The sequence below is a fragment of the Mercenaria mercenaria genome, chromosome 12 (assembly GCF_021730395.1).
Source record: "Mercenaria mercenaria strain notata chromosome 12, MADL_Memer_1, whole genome shotgun sequence".
Taxonomy (NCBI): domain Eukaryota; kingdom Metazoa; phylum Mollusca; class Bivalvia; order Venerida; family Veneridae; genus Mercenaria; species Mercenaria mercenaria.
This window is the reverse complement of record NC_069372.1, coordinates 12,444,078-12,458,205: the sequence shown is the minus strand read 5'-3', so window position 1 is coordinate 12,458,205 and position 14,128 is coordinate 12,444,078. Positions and strand designations below refer to the sequence as shown.

Below are 14,128 nucleotides of genomic sequence, written 5' to 3'. Positions count from 1 at the left end.
ATTTTGAACACGAAAGTTCCAAATTTCGTTTCTTTTCATCACGAAGTGGCGAAATTCTGCACACCTTTGATAATTAAATTTAGATTTTTTAAATTTATAACGACAACTTAGATTGTCGTGTTTCGTGTGGCATTTTTATTAGATTAGACATCAGTGTTATAATGGAAGTTGCTTTACTTATTGTCATTAACCGTGTCGAAATTTCGGGAAAAAATCATAGCTGTTCCTTGATGTAAATCCTAGGGACTCAAGTCCAGGGTGCCATTCTGTCTTCCACCCAACTGTATGCTTCAAATCATATTTTTACACCAGGTCTTCTGTCTATCAACTATATATAGTTTCTTGTGTTCTTAACGATATATGACATGTTATTGATGATAGCAATAGTTTTTCTATGGAATACAAGTACACATTAAACTAAATTATTCGCCGTTTCTACATAATTATATTGATTTATACAGACAATATTTCTCTACTTGATAAGATGATTCTTTCATCTTGGTACTACACATCATATTGATATTAATTATAGTCATGCGCTTTTCTGGAAACCTGTCTGACGCATCCCTGTGCAAAATTTGACACAAACAACATCAACTTTCATTAATTTTAATCTTTTCAGAAATGTGCGTAGGCTGTATCATTTTTCGTTTTTATATTTACGATTTTGACCGGTGAAAACACACTTTTACACACGCTTTCTCACACAGACACACCCAGGTTCTGTATCTTTAAATAGAGAATAAATTTATATCAAACACATTTTATATTTAACCAGGATGAGTAATCTACCTGGCTTTAGGAAAAAAATGTTTGGCCATGAAAAAGGAATCCAGCGTCGACCACGACTTGGAATGTGACAAATTCTTAAGTTGTTAGACATGTAGGCCAGATATTCTATGTTAAACCTATTCTTTATTTCGAGACCTCTGCTTTCTAAGATAACTAAATCTCTTAACTGCAAGTTTTAAATGCGCTGTGGAATTCCAGTGAAGCCAAACTCCCTATGCATAATTATGTCCGTGAAGTCCGTTGCTATCACTTATAGAAATGCAGTTTAAATGTAGCAACCAATTTTCATTCTTTAATGACATTAAATTATTGCGGACGAACTTTGATAATTCCACAGATACCATAATGAATTTGTGTTTTGATACAATTGTTTATTGTTTTGCGAATAGATATATCTATTGTTTTACCTTTAAATGAGAAAACATAAAACAAATCACTTATGATAAAAATTATAAACACAAACATTTATACAATCATCCTGCATGTACACATACACGTGTATATACACAAGAAATAATTACAATTCTTGAAATCGTCCTTTTCGCAGATACATTGTAAAAATAACATTAAATAACAGATAATGGTGTGTAGTACAAAACCTTAAAGGGACTAACCCTCACATTTTAGGTCTGAAAAATCCATCAGAAGTGAGTACTCTAAAAGTGCTAAGTGGGCCAAACTTATTGACATAGATTTTTGCATGATATTCTTATAAATAAGAAACATATTGTGCAGAAGGTAGTAAACCGTTGCAGCGCTTTTAAAACAATGCAGAAAATTAATATTTTTCTTGCGTTTTTACCTAGGCTATATCTAACTTTTATTATCACCTACTTATCATTTTTCAGTGTCGTATATACATTCTATGCCGAATTTGGTGGAAATGAATATGTTGAAAATTTTCACACGAACTGTGGGCGAGTAGCTTTGATAAGTAAACTTACTTTTGATATTTTTCTCAAATAATTAGCTGGGACCAGAATTTCTTAAAGTTATATTAGAATCGTATGTAATATGCATCTGTAAAGTTTAGATGATTTCTTGTAATTAATGTTTAATTAAAAAATATAACAATAATAAGACTACATAAATATTGATATTATGCTTTTGTAAAACGAATTTTGGCAACAACGCATGCGTCATATAACATAGTCTGTAATATACATGTATCTGATTAGAGAGAATCATGTCCATTAGTTTGCCCAACACAAAGATCGCATGTCTAAAACGAAAGGTATAAAGATCCTGAAGTCCTTTAAATTAAGTTCTACGTTGTCCTTGTCCTGACAAATAATCCCCTACACAGAAACACTAATGTCAAAAGATGAACAATTGGGATGTGATATACTGTCATAATGATAAAATTGAGTAACTTCTTTCAATTATGATTCAGTATTTCTGTTAAATGATGGACATATCACAGTATTATCTTGAAGCCTTATATATTACAGTTTACATCATCTAAAGTCATCGTGATAATTGTTTTTCACTTTTTCAGAATTCCTAAAGTGGTGGTGTACAAGCACCGAAGAATTGATTTCAGTGTAATTGCATACATGACGTGGCATTGTACTACAGATTCTGTCATGGAATGCCAAAATAAATGCTGACTACGCAGGTTTTTTAATTATTTTGAAAGTGGATTTGTCAAACAGTTGCATTATAGTGATTGTAAGCTCATTTTGGTACAGATTTAATACTACACCTTTTCATATTTGAAAAAATGATCATTTACAACATAAAGATTATGTAAACATAAGAAAAACACGTTTATTTGCATTATACATGTAGTACTATGCATTGGGTTTAAAATTATACACAATACATGCATAGCTAAATACAGTCATAATGGGTACTACCTCTGGAAAACTGGAAGTTTTTAATAATGGACTGTTACTGTTAGGCATTTAACTTAAATATAATTCTATATAGAATTACTCTATATCATCACCAGAGTTAAATAAATTTGTTTAGGATTTTTTAAGTTTAAAGAAAATACTAGTATCTAAGATAAAATACTTTCGTGACAGATGAGTATCTTTAACCTAAATTCAGCCATTTTTGGTTGGGATGGGGGAGGGTTGGGGGTATGGTGACTTCTACACAAGAATCTGAGATGGAAGGGAACAATTTCAGACACAGTATCTTTTATCAAAGGACATTCCCTATGCATGGTTAACCGGGACAGGAAAATCATATTTGAAAAATACCTCCATGTATTTAGCACTCAGTAAACACAAATAGATATATGTGATCAGTTGCTAAAGTTTACAAAAAAACCCATTCCTTGACTAAAATATAATAAACCACATTTAAACACCACACACATTACTCACAGCAATCTCCTTTGTGTCCTTGACCTTGACCTGGGAATCGGTTTCCATCTATAATTGAAGAATGCTATCGTTTGTGTCAAAGCCTGTCTGTAGACCATGGGTTTCCTATTGATAACCAGATAATTCTTTGGGCTACAGGCGTCAAACTTCTCTAATAGTATGATTGTCTGTGGTCAGTAGATAACCACTATTGTTTTCTTTGTGGTTTGATGATCAAAGGGCAAAGGTCATAGTGATATCGGGGGCATGCGAGTTTTACAAAAACACCTCAGCTATATTTGATATAAAAACGCTAGAGCATAGTGCTTTAGATAAATTTAATCATCATTCATTCACAAAAACATATGCAGTATTTTTTGGTTTGAGAACAGACACAGACAATAGTCTCATTTAGATTTGGATTTAACCGCTGGTATGCCACGTGCCAGCAGGTGGATTCCAACCACTGAAGTTAGAATCTACATCTCTCGTTGTTCAAAGTTACATGGCAATGCATTTATAATACTTAGATAGAGCACATCTTCTAACATAGATATATACTAACGGAAAGAAAGATGTAATAATTCAAAGGTGGTTTCAATTTCTTCATAAATCAAAGTCTGCTATTTACACGAATTGTATATATTTTTCGTTCATGCTACAGTAATTAGTTTATTTACAAAGTAGATTAACATTCTAGTTGGAATACTTTTATTTCATTTCTGAATTCACACATGAAAACAATCAGTCTCGAATGCTTGCTATCGTAACATAATGTTTTTGGCTTTATAACTCCATCTTTCCCTGTGAGAATCTGTTGCTGTTGTCTTCCATCATTTGCAATCACGATGATTTCGTTTGATGCTAAAACAGCACAACACAGTTTATTGTCAGTTATTCTGCAGATGCCATTCATTCTATTTTTATCTCCATGTTCATACCGAATTAGGACTTTTCCGTTTTTATCAAAGACAATAAACACATTGCCGGGATCAGAAACATATATCTCTCTACCATTATTGGAAATATCTAAATAAACTGGAACTGACAATGAATCGAAAAAAGATCTGAGCAACCCGCCATCAATGTTGTAAATTTCTAGATGACCAGGACCTTCTTTTCGCATATTCGACCCACCACAGCAGACATACAACAATCCATTGTTGTGTGCAATGGATCGACAGCGATCTCCGACCATGAATGACTTTTGCAGTTTCATTGGTTCTGTATTATGTACAAGCTGAACCTTCTTTTGACTAATAAGAGTTACAGCGAATTGCATGTCGTCAATACGACAAAGCCCGAACGGGGAATCGGGTAGATTCAAACATGACAAAACGTTATATGTACTATCCAGCTTTTTCAGTCGTTTGTTTTCATAGTCGGCCAGAAAGATACAACCATCATTCGTCATGCAAAAGCCGCAGATATCACAATCACTTTTGTCATCATCCACTTTTATACCATACGTGTCAAGAAGGGACACTGAAACGGATCCAAAGCTTTCTACTAGATGAGCCATAGCGTAGTTTTCATTTAGAGTCTCCAGTATAGTCCTGTCAGTTTGTAATTCTAATTTCAAGGGTTTCCTTGAACGCTCCAGTCTGTCTGCAATATTACAACATTCCTTCATTTTTTTTCGTCCTGTTTTTAGAAGAGCAAACAGTTCCGATTCGTTGCCGTGTCTCGACTCGTGTAACTGATGAATTCTACCTTGTATTTCGGCGAGGACTTCATCTGTTTCTTTTCGGTCGATCTGTACCTTTTGTTTATACTGCTTAAATTTTGTATTAACTTCGTTCAATAGTTCTTCCTCCATTTTATCGAAGTGTTTATTGATTTTGTTTCTCAAGGTTCGTATTTCCTTACATATGCTTTCTTGTTCTTGCTGAAGTGCTTGTAATTCCACGCCTTCACTCTGTGTAAAAGCGACATATCTGGATTGTAGAGTCTTCATATCGGCTTCAAATTGTTGAAATTCGTTGCTTTTACTGATACCTTTCGCAACATCAGGAATGAACTTGATTCCATGGCAAGAGCTGAAAGTAGATATGATTAATGTTTAGGTTTGACAAAACTGAATCAGATTCTATATTTAACGTTTTCGGGCTAGTAGGTTTTCGGCTACCTGATTTAAAAAAGAATCTGAAAAATTACAAAACTCCTGTGATTATGTATATAAACATTATCACAATGATCATTTCTATACGTAACATAATTATTATCCTTAAGGTATTTCAACTTGAAAAACTTGTATGCAAAACATTTCTTAAAATATTAGGCCTACATTTATTGCTAAATAACATTTTACGCGTGGTCTAGATCAAGACACTCGGAAGACGAAACAAAAAGAATAATTCGTGTTCTACATCAATAAGAGCAAAACTAGTCAACTGTGTTCTATATCCAGACAAGTCGAAAACGAAACTATGGTAAAATGACTTTTTTACTAAAATAATACTAATGGCAATTAAAACTGCTATACAACTGGCTGTGTTCTGCACCAAGACAGGGCAATATAATAAGCGTAGCTCTAAACGGCGACAAACTGAAAACAAAACTACGATATAACTTTCTTTCAAAAACAATACTAGTGGAAAACGAAAATGTAATAAAATTGACTGTAATCTACACAACGTCGGGACAATACTAGTATAACAGCAAGTCGAAAACGAAAGTATGTGATATAATAATACCCATTTATGAGGAACGAAGGTACAAGAAATAGCTAATAAAAGTGGAAAACGGAACTACAATACATTTAAACATATGTGTTTTACTGTAGTAAAAAACGAAAGTACAATGTAGAAACATAAATTAGATTCTAGTTGAAATCGAAGGTTAAATATTATAATAACCTGTGTTCTACAGCAATACAAGTTGAACAGCAGACACTGTCATGATAAGGACAGTAGACATCTATCAACCTTCCTCCATGTTTTGTACATCTCTGACTCGGCAGCTGGGGTTTCTGTCCACTTGATCGTTGCACCTTGTCCAGTATCTGGTGTCGTTTCATAGCAGAAAACTTGTTATGATCGTTGAGGCATGACGTACACAGATTTTCATCGCAGTCTACACAGTGTTTCAATGCAGCAACATCTCTACCTTCCTTCGAGCAAGGTGAACACGGAAAATCGTGAAAATCGTCCGATCCTTTGTAAATAGATCCTCCAAGTTTACGCCCGTCGACCGCCATTATAGCGTAATATTTACTTCCTTGACGATAAATTTTACATACATGTTTAGGATAAATCTTGAATCGCAGCTTTAATAAATGAATAGTGGTTACTTCCCTTCTTTGTAAACAACGACATTTTTGGAGTGCATAAGGTTGAACTTGCAATGAATCGAGCTTTATTTTGGGTTTTGTGATTCAATAAAGAACAACTTTTATGTAAAATTATACAATACAAGGTTGTAGATTCTATATTGGTGGGCGTGAAGTGGTTATTAGCACGTTTCGCAATATCGTTGTAAACGATTAACCCTTACCCAGCTAAATTTTTATAATGAACTTGTCCATCTTTCAGTTTGGACAGTACTATCAACTGTTAAAAGGGAGCTTACAAAAAGATACTGACTGAATGGCGAACAGTGCTGATTTTGATCAGACTGCATGGATGTGCAGGGTGAACATGATCTATATTGGTCGCAAAAATAGAATCAGTCGTTACCAACATGATGAGGGTTAAAACAACGAATTTTGAACACGGAAGTTCCAATTTTCGTTCCTATTCAACACGAAGTGGCGAAATTCTGCACACCTATGATAATTAAGTTCACGCAGAAACAGTTTAAATTTATGACGACAACTTAGATTTTCGTGCTTCGTTTAACATTTTGTATACGATTAGACATCAGTGTTATAATGGAAGTTGTTTTACTTTTTGTTATTAACTGTTGAAATTTCGGAAAAATCATAGCTATTTCCTAATGTAAATCCTACGTACTGATTTGGACTCATTTGAACATAAATTTTACTACTCAAGTCATTATGTAAATATAGTTGGAGATTAGCAAAACAACGAATTTACTATTTATTTCTGATTGTATATTGTTTTGTAAATAGAAATATCTATTGTTTTACCTTTAAATGAAAAAAACAACATAAAAACAAATCACATATGATGAAAAAAATAAACACAAAAACAAACATTTATACAACCATACTGCATGTACACATACACGTGTATATACACGAGAAATAATTACAATTTTAAAAATCGCCCTATTCGCAGGTACATTGTAAAAGTAACATTAAATAACAGATAATGGTGTGTAGTACAAAACCTTAATAAAAAGGACTAGCCCTCACATTTTAGGTCTGAAAAATCCATAAAAAGTGAGTCCTCTAAAAGTGCACAGTAGTATAAACTTACTGGCATAAGATCTTTGCATGATATTATTACTAATAACCAAAAATGTTGTGCATATTCACATTTTTCTTGCATTTTACCAGTATCGAAATTTTATTTTCAACTACTTTACTACATTTTTAGTGTCGTATATTCTTTTTTTTTTTTTTTTTTTTGCAAAACTTGAACATGTTGAAAATTTCACACAAACTGTGGGCTAGTAGCTTTGATAAGTAAACTCAAAAGTGATATATTTTCTCAAATAATCAGCTGGGATAAGTTTCACAAAGTTATATAAGAACGTATGCAATATGCATTTGTAAAGCTTAGATGATTTCTTATAATAAATGTTTGATTTAGAAATATAACAATATTAAAACTACATACATTTTAATAAAATGCTTTTGTAAAATGAATTTTGGTAAAAGCACATGGGTCATATAACGCAGTCTGTAATTTATCTCTACAGAGAGAATCACGTTTTAAAACGTTTAGATTATAATGCATGATACCGTCATAATGATAACACTGAGTAATATGTTTCACATAATCAAAAATAATCACAATAAATATTTCAGAATTTTTGTTAAAAGGTTTACATATCTCAGTGATATCTTGAAACCTTACAAAAAATATTCCAGTATTTTTGTTAAAAGGTTTACATATTTCAGTGATATCTTGAAACCTTACAATAAATATTTCAAAATTTTTGTTAAAAGGTTTACATATCTCAGTGATATCTTGAAACCTTACAATAAGTATTTCAGTATTTTTGTTCAATGGTTTACATATCTCAGTGATATCTTGAGACCTTACATCATCTAAAGTCATCGAGATATTTCATAACATTCTAATTAATTATGTCTTGTAGAAATTTCAGATTAAGTGGTGCAGGAAACCACAGGATGACTTGATATTAAGTTCAATTTTGAGACAAGAGCAAGGTTCCATATTTATATGTGCCGGTGATGTTTTTCTCTTTACGCAACAGTATTTTTATGTAAAGAGTAATACATTTTCAAAGATGAATATTTTATTATCAGAAATAGTAATTGTTGTCTCATGGAATTACCAGTTTCAGAGAGTTTCCAGAGCCTTCCAAATTGGATTGAAATATATGAAAACAAAACATAATTCAGGACAGGAACATCAATACCGCCTTCTAAGGTATGTGTGACTTTTTTTTTTCTTTTTTTTTGTTAGAGTCTACTCAACGACTCACTTGTATCTAATGATACAGTTGCTGGTCTGATCCTTGAATTTTGAAAAATATCCTAGAATAGTCCTTGAATAATTTAACTGGAAAAGTGGTTAAATCCAGTTTCATATCGTAATGTGTGTCATAGCGGTAAAAATTCATTCATATAGATAATTTTTCAGTTTCACTCGGACTAAATAAGATTTGTATATCTTTTATAAGTGTATTTAAAGTGGATATACATAAAGGAAATGTATCAGGAAATCTGCACTATTTTTTGCATAGTAATATAACACTTGTAAAGATGTCAACTGCTCTGCTTCAGAACTTCTTGCATATTTTTCAACACAAACCTAGTAACTTTAGTTAGTGTTTAACGTTCCCTATTCTAGTGGCTAATGAGGTTTTTATGAATTATTCTAAACTGATTGTAACCATTTTATTAATTTTCACTTTCAGTCAATGCATATTTCTTGTTACTGGAACCATTTTTAATGATCGTTTTTTTTAAGTATATTTCTTGTTTCTTTTTCATATAATTACAAGATAGCAAAAGGTTGAAAGGGTACTTAATAAATAATATTTAGTAAAAAATTCAGGACAGCTGTCCACCATTACGGATCTCTTGTTGAAATCACAAACATTAGATCCCTTATTTGAAATATTTTAGTTTCCTAGCTTTGTTCACCCTGCTAAATTTCTATAATGAACTTGTCTATCTTTTTATTTGGACAGTACCATTAACTGTTAAAAGGGGTGCATATCGAAATGATACTGACTGAATGCACGGATGTGCAGGCTGATCATGATCTGCACTGGTTGCAAATGCAGAAACAATCATGTCCAGCATGAAACGGTTAAGATACTTGTATTTTGAATTAATATATTTGTTTCGTTTTAAGGGCTTTGGTCAATGACTGTAAAAGTAGATGGATTCAAAATTTGGCATGTGCCATGTATGTAACTAGTTTTCATTTGTGCGTTGTAGAAAAAAAGATAATTATATTATGTATAAAGTAGCCTTGTACATATGTATCAAATGTATAGCACCGATACACGCGAAGCCGTCTTTCCTGGGAAGAACCAGTACAGGCTCTTAGTTAGGTGGGAGACACTCGAGAGCATCTCAGAAATTTCCAGTGCCTGGACCGAAAACTAAAGTACAATGTAGAAACATAAATAAGTTGAAATCGGAAGGTAAATTTTATAATAACCTGTGTTCTACAGCAATACAGGTGGAACAGCAGACACTGTCATGATTCGGACAGTAGACGTCTATCAACCTTCCTCCATGTTTGGTACATCTCTGGCTCGGCAGCTGTAGATTCCGTCCAACTGATCGTTGCACCTTGTCCAGTATCTGGTGCCCTTTCATACCAGAAAACTTGTTATGATCGTTGAGACATGATGTACACAGATTTTCATCACAGTCTACACAGTGTTTCACCGAAGCAACATTTTTACCTTCCTTCGAACAAGGTAAACACGGAAAATCATAAAAGTCGTCCGATCCTTTGGTAAATCTTCGTCCTTCAGCCGCCATGATTGCTAATATTTAATTTCCGAGATATGACTGTTTCACTGCGGATGTCCGGTTTTCAAAGAAACACTTGCATTTTATTATTACTACTTCCGTTAGTTTATCAACTGATTTCTACGCTTCATGAGAGTTTACTTCCGCGATTAATCACAGATTTTTGTAAGATAGATTTTAGTTCGATGCATTAAGTTAATAAGTATTACTTCCCTTTTTCACATGATTACACATAATTGATTTTCTTGAATTTAAATGCACTGTAGCAACTGCCTGATTCAAGATTTAGTCATTTCGTATTTTGTTCGGTATTGTAGATACTGAACTTTCAGAATTAGGAACCAAACATATAACTGTTAGAATGTCAATAAAGATTATCTGCATTATTGGACGGTTGTCGAAGACAAACCGGCCAGTGCACCCCCTTCTCCCCTCTTTCCCCCCCCCCCTTCTCCACCCCTGCACAAAAATATATATATATGAGAAAGCCCTTATTCGATTTTTAATCCCTTAGTTAAACGCCGTTTGAATAAAAGAGTTCCCTACATGTATCGCCTTGAAGAAATGCAACCAACAATATGATGAAGAGTCTGAAAAATTATAATCAAGAGTGATATAGAGCTTTAAATTATTGTAACAAAACAGATATAGATCTAGGTGTATTACAAGGTGTCCTTTTATTTATTGATTTTGGTCGTAGGAATATGCATTGTCTGATCGTACAACATCTGGCATTTCCGTATTCTCTGATAAAATGCTTGATATCGCAGTGCTGTATCTAGCCCAATATTGCTCCAATGCAAAAAAAATCGCGCCAAAACTGACCACATGACGAGTCACGTGACCCGCTTCTTCGCTTCATTGCCGAGGACGACGCCATAGTTGGACCAGGAAGGTTTAATACGTATCAGTTGTTCCAGGTTGGACGTTTGTCGAAAAGATAGCGGCCTGTGCAAACGCTTCTTCCCCCTCCAATAAATATATATACGGGAAAATCCTTATTCGATTTTTTGATCATTCCTGTGATCTCGAAACTCCGTTGGAATAAACTAGTTCCATACTTTAACAGTATACTGTTTGTTTAAATCGGAGTCAATAGACGCTTGCAGTGTACGGATGATTATGGCGACCCGCTTATACTTTTGAACTGTGAATAACATGTAAATGAGTGTTTGATAATAATAAAAAATAGTGTCCGATATACTTACACTAAGAGCTATAAAAATAAATGTATTTTACACTTTTTTGATTTATCTTAATTTTCAACGTACGCTGCCGAAACTGAAATTTGTTATATAAATACATGTTCATTCTAAATGTTATGTTTTTTTCCGCTGTAGCTTGGAGGTAGCATGCTCGCTTTACATTTTAGAGGTCTGGAGTTCGAACCCCACCGAAATAAATAAAATTAATTTCACCAGTTTTATTTATTTTATTTTTTTTATGAATTTAACATGAATTTTGCAAATATTGTCACAAGAATCTTTTTTCGAAAACGGTTTTGTTTTGGTGTCAGATTTCAATGTAGATCTGAATAGAATCTACATCAAACTACAAAAAGAGGGGGTCCAAATTATCAGGCGTGAATTTTTTGAAAAACACATGCTGCTCTTTCCATTTACGTATATTGCATCCATAAATCTAAGAAATCATTGACCAGTGTTTTACACTTGCGAGAAATAAAAATTGTTGCTATACAAACGAGAACTTATATTCACAAGGTTCCTACTACCACCCCTAGTCTATAGAGATGAAAAGTATAAACCTTTAAAAAGCCCTAGATCTAGACTGTTAGCAGTTTGGAAGATCAAACATGGGGTTTCGAGAATTTCTGTGTTCAGTGTTTTTCTCTGTGTAAATCTTTGATTAATAATTTTTAAAAAGTTTTTGTTTTGAATCTCGTTTTTCAGACAGGATTTTGATTTTCTTCACAGGAGTACATATCTATTTGGATCTAGTTAGCAAAGTTGGTCAGGCGTTATTTCTATTTTCTGGTGGTCGCATCAATTTACTTTAGCGAGATCCGTAACCGTACATAAACTCTCTAAAGCTGAAATTGTATTGTTCTTGCACTGAATGTCTAAAATTAGTTTGTTTGTTTTGGGTTTAACGCCGTTTTTCAACCGTATTTCAGTTATGTAACGGCGGACAGTTAACCTAACCAGTGTTCATGGATTCTGCACCAGTACAAACCTGTTCTCTGCAAGTAACTGTCAACTCCCTCACATGCATCAGAGGTGGAGAACGAATGATTTCAGACGCAATGTCTTTCATCAAATCGGCACGGAGAACATACGTCCCGCCCAAGGATCCAACTCTCCGTAGATAAGTGCTATCCCTATTGAGCTAAGACGGCGGGCTGCTAAAATTAGTAGCAGTATTTTGTGTTTGTCTGCTATTATATAACCCGTATATATACTTATTTTTTGTATTGTACTCGCACTGAATGTCTAAAGAGTAACATATATTTTTTCATAAAATTTCCGAAATGGGCCGGGCCACGAGGAAACTTACATTTTGCGTTTTTAAGGTCACTGATATTTAACTATACAATAACATCTCTGATAGACGAAAGATGGGAGACTAGCACTGGTCTTTCCCATGTATGATGTTTCGGTAAACTGTCTTTCTGTGAAAATAGCCGAAATATTGTTGAAATCTAGAAGTAATTCAAAAGAACATAATAAAACTAAAAAATGTGTTGCAGGCTATCGTTGATTAATCTGGTGAACATGACAGTTCCACCATCGATCTCGTGTAAAGCCGTGAAAATTCCAAATGTAATAGTATTCTAGTGCCTTGCTAAGTTTAATACAGTTAAAATGTAGCTGTAACTCGGACCAAAAACATAATCTCACATCTGGTAAGCAATATTCAAGACGACGTATTTTTGTGTAAGTTTGCTGAAATATAACCTGTATATTGTGTATATTTTTGTTTTGTACTTGCACTGAATAGGGGTGGTCACATTGGCTAAATTTCCGGTCAAACCAACGGGTGGGTATGTATGTTAATCGATTGAATACAGTGTATTGTTTCTTAATGAAACAAAGGAATACTACGGAGGTGTTCATAAACCATCTTAAAATATTTTACTTACTAATAAGTCACCTTTTTCCATAATATTCAAAACTTGTCCCTGTAATAATTTCAATGAAACATTTCACAGGCATTAAAATGATTTTCACTGAAATCTAGAAAGTAAAAAATTCAAGTATAAGTGATAACAGTCTCTCTCAATTGAAAGGAAACACAGTCTGGAAAACAATTAATTAAAAAAAACAAAGATGCTTGAAGAGTCTAAGCCCAGCATTGTAGTGCATAAAACTATTTTTAGTAAATGCCTGCATGCTGAAAATCCTATTTTATTTTAGAACACTTTAAACTAGTCTAACATTGTTTTATTACTAAATTAAAGTTTATAGAATGTACAATGCCCTTTCTTTTCTTTTATAACCACGTTTGAAATGAGTTTGCTATAGAAATGGTTAATTCAACCTATATAAAGAATATATATATATATATATATATATATATATATATATATATATATATATATATATATATATATATATATATATATAAGCCTTCTAGTGAAACCTTTATTACAGAGTACAACTGTACAGTCTTTCCCTAAACCTTATTTGTGGCAATGGTGTCTAGTGATGAAGCCTGTATCATCAGTCAGTGTGCACCACCAGGAACAATACAAACGTAGGCCTCTACTGTTCTTTATCTAATGTTAAATTGAGCTCTAGTGTGACTTTTGGTAAGCATTCACTTGTTGAACGCAAATTTTCATTTTTGCTCTGTTTGGTTTGCCACTTTTCAGGACAACCGTCCTTCAATGCTTTCAGCGCTTTGATTTTAACTCAATAAGTTTACGAAAGAAAGCATGTAAATTTTATGTTTGGCTTAATAGAACATATTT

The 14,128-nt window shown here is 33.2% G+C and overlaps 1 protein-coding gene across 3 annotated transcripts in view; it reads right to left on the bottom strand.

The window, feature by feature from the left end:
- The window catches only part of LOC123533087 (uncharacterized), a 46,964-nt gene extending 36,642 nt beyond the window's left edge, over positions 1–10,322 (bottom strand). Inside the window, exons 1-2 of one of the 3 annotated variants that reach the window (XM_045314721.2) lie at positions 9,878–10,305; positions 3,431–5,146 (exon numbers count right to left, since the gene is read on the bottom strand). In XM_045314721.2, the coding sequence (XP_045170656.2) occupies positions 3,796–5,146; positions 9,878–10,206 (1,680 nt within the window). In that variant the 5' untranslated portion in view covers positions 10,207–10,305 and the 3' untranslated portion in view covers positions 3,431–3,795. Of the gene's footprint in view, positions 1–3,430; positions 5,147–5,965; positions 6,766–9,877 lie in introns of those variants that run through there. The other 2 variants (XM_045314718.2, XM_045314723.2) reach the window with 2 other exon arrangements.
- Between the last annotated feature and the right edge of the window lie 3,806 nt (positions 10,323–14,128).